The 13,556-nt window shown below is 44.4% G+C and overlaps 1 protein-coding gene across 1 annotated transcript in view; it reads right to left on the reverse strand.

The window, feature by feature from the left end:
- Positions 1-747: 747 nt before the first annotated feature.
- The window catches only part of galnt13 (polypeptide N-acetylgalactosaminyltransferase 13), a gene marked incomplete at both ends in the record, with an annotated part of 116,042 nt that continues 103,233 nt past the window's right edge, over positions 748-13,556 (reverse strand). The window contains 3 exons of the mRNA XM_081367403.1: positions 748-933; positions 9,102-9,131; positions 10,504-10,638. Of these exons, the coding sequence (XP_081223529.1) occupies positions 748-933; positions 9,102-9,131; positions 10,504-10,638 (351 nt within the window). The remainder of the gene's footprint in view (positions 934-9,101; positions 9,132-10,503; positions 10,639-13,556) is intronic.

Genomic DNA, 13,556 nt, shown 5'->3' on the forward strand with positions numbered 1-13,556 from the left:
TTGTTAATCAGAGTTTCTTATTAGTTAATAGCAGTTATAAGAATGTTAGTATTGTGTTATTTATTTGTTCCTGTGTAGTTATTCATTAATGACAAAATAATAAACTGAATGTCTATTTCTAAGTGGACCATCAAAATAAAGTTCGATATCAAAATTTTTTTACAGTAAATTTAAATTCTAATCGTAATACCAAAAATGTTGCTTGCATATTTTTTCAGTAAATTTCTGGCAACCACAGCTGCTTGTCTAGCTGATTGGAGATTGGTTACTGCAATGCTGTAACTAACTACTGATAACTAACTAGGAATCATACACTCTTCAAACCCATGTTTGCTGACCATTAATTTGAATATCGACTGGGACACATCCCCCATCATGATCTCCAAATATCTGGTGAAAAAAGTTCAGAAGTAACCTTTTCAAATGAATTTAAACGGTACCATATCTTGAGAATATCCAATGCACACTCCATGCATGGCATCATTACATATCCAAAGCTCACAAACCCTAGACAGACAAAATAAAATAACACTCAAACTAAATCCAGAATCATATGCAAGACAGATATGCCTAATATTTCAACAACTATGTGCATGTGGCCAAAATGACACCATGCACCACGACAGCTCTAATGACTATGGGTTGCCTACCTAAATCCTCATAACCTTAAAGGAACGAAGGTCTGGTTTTGGATTGGGTTGCTGACTCGTTCAGTACTGACCTGCCATCAACAGGACGCTCTGGTAATTACAGAAAGTAATCAGTTGGACTGTAGTAGAGCTTCTTAAAGACCTCCTGTCGGGTGAAGTTGCGGAGGGTCCAGGTCTGAAGGGGACTATCATCACAGTACTCCACCGTTGGCCCGTACGTTCCATCCTCCAGCCGACTGATGGTTAGACACGACTGGGTGATGATGTGGAGGAAGGTGCGTTTCTGATGGTTCCCATGTAACATGACAATAAACCAGGTATGGGTACTGGTGAAAAAAGAGCTCAAAACATGGCCCAGTCTCTTACAATTTAAATTACTGTTAATATTAAATAAAAAGATGCACTTAAAATTTACAGATAACTGCATATAACTTTTATTGAATTGCAATTAACATGCAATTTACCGTCCGAAAAAGAAATAAAAAGAGAACTGAGACCACAAATTATATTCTACTATTGTTATAATAATTAAAAAAAGACATATATAAATTAATTGAAAATGTGAATTCATTTCAGAATGTATTTGCTTTAATGACAGCAGTACTTGAACTGACATGGACAAAACCTGATTTACCAGGTTATTCATGACTTTAGAATATTTCAAAAGAGCAAAATCTGGCATATTGTAGAACATTCACATGATTAATGGCACTAATTTGCTTATTTGATTAGTGATCTATAAATAGTACAGTGTCTGAATGAATTTGTATAAATTTTACAACTATGCAACTTAAAAAAAAAAAAACTTTATCAAAAAAACTTTATTTTAAACTTTATTTGTTTAAATTAGGCGCTGAATTCCATATTTTCAATGTGGTCCCAGACCCTACTGTATACAGTATATATATATATTACATGGCTTTGTTGAATTGTAATGTAGAATGCGGTCTGTTATTTCTTGATACCAGACCGCTGTGAAGTATAACACACCGCTGCCATGAAAAACAGAGCGTTGCTATGGACGCAGGATTCTAACCGTAGAGACGGAACAGACTATTTTCTTTAGCGGAAGCAATACAATCATTTTTTTAAATAATAAACTCCTTTTTAAATCAATATTTTGTGTCAAATTATTGATTTATTTGGTAGGTAGCCATGTAATAAGCGGGATACTGTAGAACGAGGCGGTTGTTATAGCGAATACAACCCCTTAAGGCTGATTCCTGATCAGCCTGTTGGGGTTGTTCGCTATAACAACCACCTCGCTCTACATTATCCCTTACATATTACACACAAACATTCTAAACAAGGGCACAAACTAATAGGAGTCATGGGAAAAGGTCAGATGTTGAAATGCAAATGTAGGACTGGAAAGTCAGGAAATAAGTGTGGGTGTGTAGTTTGTATTTGCTGTTGTCTCGTAATGACATAAATCAACTGTAATGGGGCTGACTTAGCAATGCTGAGTTAATGGCTCTTTTCCTTCTAAAACAGCTATTTTTAATAGCTAATTGGAAACAGTGCCAGAAACTGAGCACATGACATCTCGGTAAACGTACTGGTTACTTTCGTAACCTCGGTTCCCTTAGAGATAAGGGAACGAGTACTGCGTTGCAAACGCTATGGGAAAACTCCTTTTCTCGAGAATATTGAAGCCTTTATTTTAAAACGCATTTGCTACAGCACAGGCTAGAGCATCAGACCCACGTGAGTGAGCTGATAGGCTGTGCTGTGGGCAACTGCACGAACCAATGGCGGATAGAAAGAAGCGCGCGAGCCAATCAGGGCGCTTGGCGCTCTGTCACTGTCAAGCGCGCGAAACTACACGTGACCATAACATATAAATACAGATAGAATCCGCCATTTGACAGGTATAATCGACTGAAGCGACAAACCTGCCATAAGAAAAATAGCACGGCAAGGCAACGCAGTACTCGTTCCCTTATCTCTAAGGGAACCGAGGTTACGAAAGTAACCAGTACGTTCCCTTACGAGAACGTTCTCTCGTACTGCGTTGCAAACGCTATGGGAACGTTTCCATTTAAAACGCCGTGCTATTAATCTTTTGGCCGCTCTGACTCACCAGAGTTCCGGGAAGTACAGAATAGCCAGGATAAAAAGAGACCGAACATCGGGCCCATCAATTATCCGTAATAAAGACTGGCCAGAGCCAGTCATTTAACCCACAAGGTGATAGCCGTGTGTTTAATATCAAACTAGCCTGGGTCAGCAGAGCCAGAGTCTAGACTGAAAAGACTGTAACTGCAAAGCAGGGACATTAAAGTTATAATTCATCGGATCTGGCCAGAGCCAGTCACTTAGCCCACAAAGTGAAAACTGTGTGTTCAATATCAACTAGACTGGGTCACAGAGCCAGTGTCTAGACAGAAGAACTGTAGCTACAAGCAAGGGCATTAAAGCTATAATTCAACAATGTGGACGGAGCGGATATCCGGCCGCCGCACATATGCTATAGATGGGAATACCCAAGTGACCATGGTTCAAAACTAGTCTGGATCCACAGAGCCAGAGTCTAGACAGAAAGAACGCATGTCTGCAGAGCAGGGACATCCAGCTTATAGAATCTCACAAATGTGGACGGAGCGGACCAGCCGGCCGCCGCACAAATGTCTTCAATGGGAATACCACTTGACCAAGCCCACGAAGAGGCAACACCTCTCGTGGAATGAGCTCTAACACCTATGGGACAAGAGAGGCCCAGTGAGGTGTAAGCCAGGGCAATGGCGTCAACTATCCATCTGGACAGTGTGGTTTTAGTGACCGGGAGGCCCTTGGATCGGCCCCCGAAACACACAAAGAGCTGTTCAGACTGTCTGAAAGAGGCCGAACGCTCCAGATAAATTCTCAAAGCTCTGACTGGGCAAAGCATGAGAGAATCACTATCCTCCTCGGAGGAGGGGAGAGCTGACAGAGAAATAACCTGGGCTCTGAACGGAGTTGAGAGCACCTTAGGAACATATCCATGTCTTGGCCTAAGAATGACCTTGGAGTCATTAGGACCAAACTCCAGACAGGAAGCGCTGGTAGACAGCGCCTGTAAATCCCCTATTCTCTTTACTGACGCCAGTGCTAGAAGCAGGGCGGTTTTCAGAGAGAGAGACTTAGGATCAGCTGACTGAAGTGGTTCAAAGGGAGGTCCCTTAAGAGCCCGCAGGACCAAGGAGAGGTCCCAGGCCGGAACAGACGGTGGCCGAGGCGGGTTAAGCCTCCTGGCGCCCCTGAGGAAGCGAACTATAAGGTCGCTTTTTCCTAAGGAGGCCCCGGCTTCCAATACGTGAAAAGCAGCAATGGCTGCCACGTACACTTTGAGAGTGGAGGGGGAGCGACCCGCGTCCAACATCTCCTGTAGAAAAGACAGTACTCTTGGTACTTCACAAGTGTATGGGTCGAGGTCTCGAGCTAAACACCAGCTGGAAAACACTGACCATTTACTGAGATAGAGGCGTCTGGTAGACGGAGCTCTAGCTTCCTTTATAGTATTCAGGACGCCCTCTGGGAGGTTCTGGGGTACCCGTTGAGTGGCCATACATGTAGGGCCCATAAGTCGGGACGGGGATGCCAGATTGTCCTGTTGGCCTGAGTCAGGAGGTCGCGCCTCACTGGGATTGGCCACGGGTCTGCTACAGACAGCTGCATCAACTCTGGGAACCAAACCTGGGTCCGCCAGAGAGGAGCTACTAATAGCACTGCGCTTTTCGTGTTCCTGATCCGTTCGATGACCTGAGGGAGCATCGAGACCGGGGGGAACGCATAGAGAGGAAGGTTGGGCCAGTCGTGGGCCAACGCATCCCTGCTCTTTGAGAAAAAGATTGGGCATTGACAGTTGTCTTTTGAGGCGAAAAGATCTACTTCTGCCTTCCCGAAGACCTCCCAGAGTAGGAGAACTGTCTGAGGGTGGAGAGACCATTCCTCTGGGGGAACTCTGCCCCGAGAGAGCATGTCTGCTCCTGTATTCAACGTGCCTGGCACGTGAGCTGCCCTGAGCGAGCGCAGATTGGTGTGAGCCCATAGCAAGAGCTGTGAGGCTATAGCAAACAGGTTGCGGGACCTGAGGCCGCCCTGGCGATTTATGTAAGAGACCACCGACATGTTGTCCGTCCGTACCAACACGTGGTGTCCCGCCAGGTATGGGAGGAATGTTTTTAGGGCTAGAAAAACTGCTCTCATTTCGAGGCAGTTTATGTGTAGGCGTTTCTCCGAGCTCGACCAGAGGCCGGAGGCAGGCCTGCCCTCGTACAGAGCTCCCCAACCGGAGTTGGAGGCGTCTGTTGAAATCATCCTCCTCTCTGAAACTACCCCCATGCTTACGCCCTGCTGGTACCAGCTGGCGTTTTTCCAAGGGGCCAGGGCTTGAACACAGCGCTGGTCCACCTTGATAATCAAGTGGCCTGAATGCCAGGCGTGGGGTGGCACCAGAGGAGCCAGCCACAGCTGAAGAGGACGCATACGCAGTAGGCCTAGTTGGAGTACTGATGATGCAGAGGCCATCAGGCCAAGGATCCTCTGAAACGTTCTGAGGGGTACAAGAGAGCCCTCTATGAACGATGCCGTGAGCTGCTGAATCGTTAGAGCACGGGCCGGTGTGGGCCATGCTCTCATAAGTACGGAGTCGAGAACTGTTCCCAGGAACGTGATACGTTGGCTGGGCAACAGAACACTCTTTGCAACATTGACCCTGAGCCCTAGACATTCTAGATGGCTGAGGAGCCAGGCTTTGTGAGTATGTGACTCCGCCTCTGACTGGGTCAGTATGAGCCAGTCGTCGAGGTAGTTTAGGATGCGCATTCCCCGCTGTCTCAGGGGGGAGAGAGCTGCATCCATGCACTTCGTGAATGTACGAGGCGCTAGTGCCAGTCCAAATGGAAGAACTGTGTACTGGTATGTCTGCCCCTCGAAGGCGAATCTCAAGAATGGCCTGTGGTGGGGGTTCACTTGAATGTGAAAGTAAGCGTCTTTCAGATCTACTGAGAAAAACCAGTCGCCTGGGCGAATCTGCGCCAGGATATGTCTGGTCGTGAGCATTCTGAACGGCCGTGACATGAGAGCCTTGTTCAGATGTCTGAGATCTAAAATGGGTCTCAGGCCGCCGTCTTTCTTTGGAACAAGAAAGTATCGGCTGTAAAAACCTGACTCGCTCAGAGAAGGGGGGATCTTCTCGATGGCCCCTTTCGCCAGCAGACTTAACACTTCGGTGCGGAGGACATGACTCAATGTGCCCCTTACCGTGGTTTGTATAACCGTGCGAAAACGCGGTGGTCTGCGGGCGAACTGAAGCGAGTAACCATGCTTTATGATGTTCATCACCCATACTGAAACTCCGGGGATAGCTTGCCAAGCTAGAGCCCGCAGAGCTAGAGGCATTATCATATCTGGAACACCCAGAGTGGGGGGCTCGGACTGACATGTATGCATGTGAGAAATTATGCTCGATTTGTGCTTTGTGTGGGTCGCTGTTAAAACAGCGTTTGTTTGCAGGGGTGCGTGACATGTGACGGGCCCATGAACTGCATTTAGAACTGCTGCAGCCGCCTGAACTGAAGAGGGAGCCGTGAGCAGTAGTCGAGCGATTTTTGGGGCTGGTCCGGCCGCAGCGGGACAGTGACCCCTCTTTGTGCCGGTTAGGACGGCTTCTTGGGCTCGTGATCGAGCGTCAGCTTCGGCCGCGGGCCCTGGCGCTTAGGGAACGGGAACCGTTTCGCTGGCTTCATGTGCTTACTGGTCTCAGCCGCTGGGCGGGGCTGGAGGACCTGGGACACCACTTTCTCAGGTCGCGGCGTGCTCTTGGGGCGCCGTTGGACTGAGCTGGAGCGCTTTGGTAGAAAGTGTCTCATGGCGCTGGAAGCCTTCTGAGCTTCAGTGAAGCGATCGGCGAAGCCGCTGACAGATGGGCCGAAGAGACCTGAGGCTGTGACGGGCGAGTCGAGGAAGGCAGATTTATCCGCGTCCCTGATCTCGGTTGAGTTTAGCCAGAGGTGGCGCTCCATTACCACTAGGCTGGCCATATTGCGGCCCAGGGCTTGAGCGGTGGTCTTCGTGGCCCTCAGTGCCAGATCCGTGGCACTCCTGAGGTCTTTAAATGTGTCTGGGTCCGGGCCTGACTCATCCATGGAACGGAGAAGTTTGGCCTGGAAGGCTTGAAGCGTCGCCATGGCGTGAAGTGCAGAGGCGGCTTGACCGGCGGCAGCGTATGCGCGGCTGGCAATGGCCGAAGTAGTTAGAAGGGTGCACCGTCTTAGACCTCCAACTACCTGCAGTGGGGGGGCATAAGTGTGCAGCGACCGCTTCCTCCAGTGGGGGGAGAGACACATATCCTTTCTCTTCAGCGCCGTCAACAGTGGAGAGCGTAGAAGAGGCGGATGAGCGCGTTCGCGCTGAAAAGGGCGCGCGCCAGCATTTTGTGAGCTCTTCGTGAACCTCAGGCATAAATGGAGCGGCGCGCTGACGAGGGGCCTGCTGGCGCCCCGGCAGGTACCATTCATCGAGGCGGCTTCTGGCGGGCTCAGCTGAAGAAAGCCAATCGAGTCCCAACTTGTCAACAGCGCGAGACATGACACGGAGAAGTTCGGCGTCAATGCTCGCTCGAGTATCAGAAAACTCTAGCTGAGAGGGGGGGGCGGGGTCCGCGGAGCCCGACCAATCCTCGCTCTCAGATGCCGCCATAGAAAGTGCGTCATCGACGTCATCCGGAGATGCGCCGAAAGAGACGAGTCCAGCCGCTTCAGACGAGGGGCGCTGCTCGCTCCGAGAGAACAGGACAGGCGAAGAAGGCGTGGGCGAGGCACGAGGAGAAAGGCCCGGCGTGCACTCGCTAAACTCACCGCGCTCAGGACGCCTCTGATCGCGCCGCTTCTTCCTACGGGGCTCGTGGGGCGCCGAAGACGGAAGGTGGGCGGAATCGGTCACCGTCGAAGACAGCCTTGAACGGAGAACGGAGACAGGCATCCCGTCGCAGAATTGGCAGCCGCCTTTCATGAGCGCTGCCTCGGCGTGCTCAGGGCCGAGGCAGGCCGCACACTGGGTGTGTCCGTCGGATGCATGCAGGGAGACCCCGCAGCTCTCACAGATGGAGAGAGGCATTATGCCGCGCTGTGAAAACAGCGGTTTGCTCTTTTAGATAAATATGTAATGAAAAGGATATAATTTTTCGTCGGATGCCACAGGGAAACGCTCAGCTGGCGAGATGCCGGGATGCGAAGCTGTTCCGCTGGACGGCTTTTCCACGACGAGGGCTTCTTACGACCGGAGAAAATCAGCGACGAGGTGAGTCGAGCTGAAGGAGATTAAATCTGTCAAATGGCGGATTCTATCTGTATTTATATGTTATGGTCACGTGTAGTTTCGCGCGCTTGACAGTGACAGAGCGCCAAGCGCCCTGATTGGCTCGCGCGCTTCTGTCTATCCGCCATTGGTTCGTGCAGTTGCCCACAGCACAGCCTATCAGCTCACTCACGTGGGTCTGATGCTCTAGCCTGTGCTGTAGCAAATGCGTTTTAAAATAAAGGCTTCAATATTCTCGAGAAAAGGAGTTTTCCCATAGCGTTTGCAACGCAGTACGAGAGAACGTTCTCGTAAGGGAACCAAAATCATCAATTTCCACATGCAGTGACAAAAACCTGAGAGCTATTTTTAAAGCAAATGTCTGTCTCTCTGGTTGCCAAGTATCGAGTAGTCTATGGATAAATTGGAAACTGAATCACACTTTAATGGTGGCAAATTCTAGGATGTGAATTGATGTCAATATCATCTTTCTTTTTGATTTGATCATTTATATGACTAAAGTCCTGCAGCACAAGTCTCCAGGAGATGGAATAAATACAATGCCCTACATTAGAGGCAACTTAGTGGTGAAAACTAAACACTGGATTCATGTCTGTGTCCAACATTAAAACCTAAGCCACCGAGGGGATGGAGATCTATTTTTAGATGCTTCTGATTTATTGCGCCCCTTTGTGATTCAGCACCAACGTCCCTTATGGCTCAAGTGTGATGTCTTTTTAATCAAATGACTCATTTATTTTGATATAAGCACCAGAATCGACCCACCTGACAAAGAGGTGTCTGTTATATTACCAGAAGTATCGATGAGATCAAAGATCTCCAACTTTTTCTTTATTCAGCTGTGGTGTATGTGATATGTGTTTCTTGATATCTTGAGAATGCTGTAATGAATCTCAGATATTGATTATGTAATATTCACTGAAAATCAATGCCCACGGAGGCTACGAGCAGATGTTATAGGGCTGTATAGTAAACAAATATATTCCTCCATGTCATCACTCTAAAACGGCTTACAAAGATGTCTGTACATGAATCTATGCCAGTGTGTTTCTAAACCATTCACAATGTGACTCAAATACAGTGGGAGTCTAGTTCACAAACATCACCACCAGAATACTGAAACAACACGCAGCAAAACACAGTTTTTCTTACCTTAAAGTCATACTCCCATTTGCCAACATACTAAGACATGCACACAAATAATAGTTTCAATAAGCTTTCAATAATTTTCAGGGCCAGCAAGTGCATAGCATCTCAAATACACAGTTCTGCTCCAGACAAGGAACACACTACAAAAATAAAGGAGTGCACAAGGTGGACTATAATATGATATGCAGCACCATCTGGTGGTTAAAAGCAGATATTTTTCAATTAGTTGAAGGTCTGATGTGATATGGTTGTGGATAGCAGGGAAATAACAATGTTAAATCTGGAAAAATGAGAAAACATTTTCATTTATATGTATTTTTTTCTCTCCATAAATATGTGCAGTGGGCATGTGAATGACGAATGTGTCATATGACTAATTAATACATTGCAAGCTTGAATATGCAGAAGCGAGAATGAGATTTTTGAGCTATAGCAGAAGGGAAGAAGAAAAGTTATGCTTAAATTAAATTAAAGATGACAATTTTCATTTCTGGATGACCATTCCTTTAGGGTCTCAGCCCACTCTGTATGATCTTTGTGAGGCTCAAACTTACAACTTTTTGATAACTAGTCCTGGGATTTTTCCACTGCATCACACCAATATATTTATCATTTATGCCAAGTAGCAATTTTCACTTGATTGCACTGCAAGTATCAGAAGATCATTATGGAGGCAGCTGCAGCTTTACTCGTAAACTACATTTCCTGTTCGTCAATAAATGTGAGAACCAGACCCGTTATAAACCTAAATATGCTGTGATTAAATTAATTGAAAAGTGAACTGTCCAAGTAGTAACAGAAGATGTTAGCTGTCGTAATGATGACAGCAGAGTACACAAGAGTAGTAAATGTTCAGTGCTCCGGCGCGGTTGGCAATCACACTACTTGCATACTGCACCTGAGCCCAACTGAACAGTGCTCTGGCCCACCTCTTCCAAGCGGGACAGGGACGTTCAGGTGAACTGCACCCCGGCACGGTATGGAGCGTTCACACTAGTCAAACGAACCAGACTTTGGGGGTCAAACGTGCTCGGGCACAGTTTAGATTGCCTAGTGTGAGTACACCCTTAGTATAAATTAAACTTTTCCTAAGCTTATCTCGATCAAAAGATTAAGTACAAGTATAGGGCAAGTATCCTTAGAATTTAATGTATACTTGTCAGTATGAACCAAATGTGGTTTACTGTATACTTAACTATATACTATACCTTTTTTATAAGTATATCTCTACATAAAAGGTAAACTAAACGCATACTCTCTTATTTTTCATACATAATTATACTAACAACTTGAATAAACTACTTTTTTATGAGGGAATAATTTAATTTCTATGTTCCACTGACTTCAATTCAGTGTGCAAGAGTGATGTGGTTGTTGTGTGAGGTATATTCGGTGTAATATGTACCTCTGCATCATATTCAAACATCTGGTTTCCTTTCATGTGGTGGCACTTCAGCATAACAACCGGTCCATTAAGCCGCGATGCATCCAGACACAGGTCATCAGTACGGATCTCTTTATCAGCAGTATATGAGAACACCTGCAAACAGGTTGATCAACTGGGAATTAATTGTGTTAATAATAATGAAATTCCTTACTATTTATGCATTTATTCCTTTATGATTTTACTTGTGATTTCACTAACACCTGTGTTAGTCAATCTTTCAATTCAGGAATAAAGATTAAAAAAAAATGTGTTTGGCCAAACAGTGGGCTTTCAAGTTAAAAAAGATGCAAAAGTACCTACCATAAAAGTATCATAATTTCAGTTGTTATTCACTAATATCTTGACATCTTGCCTATAGCTGTCCATTCAATGTTCATGAGACAGACAGACAGAGAGAGAGACGTAGCAATGTGGCCATTGTGTTGTTGCCATGTTGTGCTGTTCCGATGTTGGTTCCCATCGATCTGCTTGATTAGCTGCATTTTCAGAATCCGACTCAGGCTCGAATTGTTACGGTAAAACCGATAACATTGTTAATAGGGGTGTAACGATTCGTTTTAACAACGATTCGATTCGTATCGCGATTCGTGGTTGTCGATATGATTCAAGGACGATATTGGTTCATTTAGAACGATACGATCCGAAATGATTCAGTGACTTGAAATCGATTCAGTGACTTTTTAGCCAAAAATTATTGTAAGGGAATCAGATATCAATTAATTATGGATATAAACAAACAAGTAAACAACAATTAATGTCAAATGCATTCACATTTTATTTGAATAACGTAGGACTGCACGATTATGACAAAAAACATAATTGTCGATTATTCCCTTGAAATTATCACAACATTGAATGATGTTTTGAATAGTTTGGCCATGGGACCCACATTTCCCCATGGTCATCAAGCCGCGACCCACCTTTTTAGGAATTATATAGGCCTATTATAATACATTTGTTTACACAAAAATTGTTGACACACAAGTTCTGTCCCCCTTTACTTAACATGCAAAAAAAAAAGTAAGAATATGACAGATACTGATAAACAGTAGGCACTGCGAGGTTAAGCTATTAAATAGCAGTCCCAAACTAGTTTTTGTTAATACAATCTTGGTATGAGCCACCACAGTCATATAAAAATATACAAAATAACCAGTAAGTGGCATTTTGTTATGGAAACAAACAACAATTAGGCTACCATGGTGATACACAATACTTAAGGTGATGATACACAGGGCAACTTTTTGAGCAATGTTGCTGGGCAATGTTGCCGTCAAAAGGCAACCAGATGAGACACAGGGGGGCCCACGACCGAACTAAATTATCCAGATAGAAATGTATTGCCCATTTTCAATGGGAAAGTGCCCAAGCAACAATCGCTCGGCAAGATTGCCCAGCAACATTGCTCAAAAAGTTGCCCTGTGTATCATCACCTTTAGAAGAACTGGTAACTGCTAAAGAAACATGGAAACTGCTCCTGATAAATAGCAACACACATGACGTACCAATAACGTAATTTATTGGTACACTGTAAAAAAAAAAGTGTAATTTTACAGGTAATTGTCTGTATTTTTTTACAGAATTTTACCGTTTTGTCATTATACAGCAAATATCTGTAAAATAAAAGGCATTTGCTGTAATTTAAAGGTCCATTGTTAAATTTACAGGTAATTGCTTGTATTTTGGTTTTACAGCAATTTTACGTTTTTTAAAAGGAACTTGTCTGTATTTTTACAGAGTTATGTGTAATTTTACAGAAATTATTAAGTAATATTTTACAGATTTTTTTCTGTGAAATTAGAAAACAAAGAAAAGAAGGTATAACTGCGGAAATCAGCATCTATTCAATATGTTTTCCTTACAGATTATTAAGCATGTGGAGGTTAAAGTGAGTTTTTTTTAAGGTTAAATAAAAGTATTTGTACCATAGACTGTGATTTGTACATACAGTAACCTACATAGGCTACAGTAGGCCTGAATTATTTTTATTTCACATTTTATTTTATAGGCCTACTCATTTTGATTATTATTTCATTGTCTTATTCTCCCATAATTTCATGTATATTTTATGAATATTTTTCCAAATCTCCGTTGCTTCACATTTAGGGCTTTGGGTGTGTGTGTCTGTGTGTGTTTGAGTGCGCGCGCGATGACGCAGATTCAAATTCATTTCCGCTGTTTACTCCCGCCCACAACGGTTAACGTTAGCTGTAGCTGATCAGTCGAGTTTGGGCAAGCGGGAGATTTGAATTCAGTCTACTCTCGTGAAGTGGATTGTGAGATCAACAGTGGTTCAAAGCAATCGTATTCGTCAAGAGCAGCCGTGAGCAGGATCTGTTTTCAGTCATTCCGTTTGGATTCTTCGGAAATAACGCCCTTTTCAGTGAGCCTTGTTCGTCACAGCGGACATCATGCCAACGGATCACCGGCTGAGGTAAGAGTCTCATTATACTAAGTTACATGTGAACGATATTTTATATTACATTTGTGTTAAGTTTACAGTTTTCAAGCTAACGTTAGCATTCTTAAATGATGTTCAGTTAACTGGCGAGAGCTGGAGGGCAAAACACTGAAATGTAGCATGCGTCTTTACATTTTCCATCTGTTTTAAGAAAGATCAGTTGAACCCACACCTCAAAAAACCTAAAGCCAGCTTTCGTAGACATGTTATACATATCCGTTTACAAGTCTGTTTAATTGTATATAAAATATTCGTTAATACGCGATAGTTGACTAGAATATGAACACAACATGATAAATTGCATATTCTGGCTGCATCTGCTTGCCAACACGTAACGTTAGCTATAGAATGCATATAGAATGCATACATGTGCATATATTAGGCTTATGAAATAAAAGTTGATAGAATGTTTGTGTTCTGATGAAGAAATGAACTTATCTACATTTTGGATGACCTGGGGTCATCATAGTAGCCTTTTTCATAGGATACTTTTGATCATTGGTTATGAAAATTGCATTGATCCAGATGAACAGAAAGTTAGGGTAAACGT

The sequence above is a fragment of the Scardinius erythrophthalmus genome, assembly GCF_964197995.2.
Source record: "Scardinius erythrophthalmus genome assembly, chromosome: 6".
NCBI lineage: Eukaryota > Metazoa > Chordata > Actinopteri > Cypriniformes > Leuciscidae > Scardinius > Scardinius erythrophthalmus.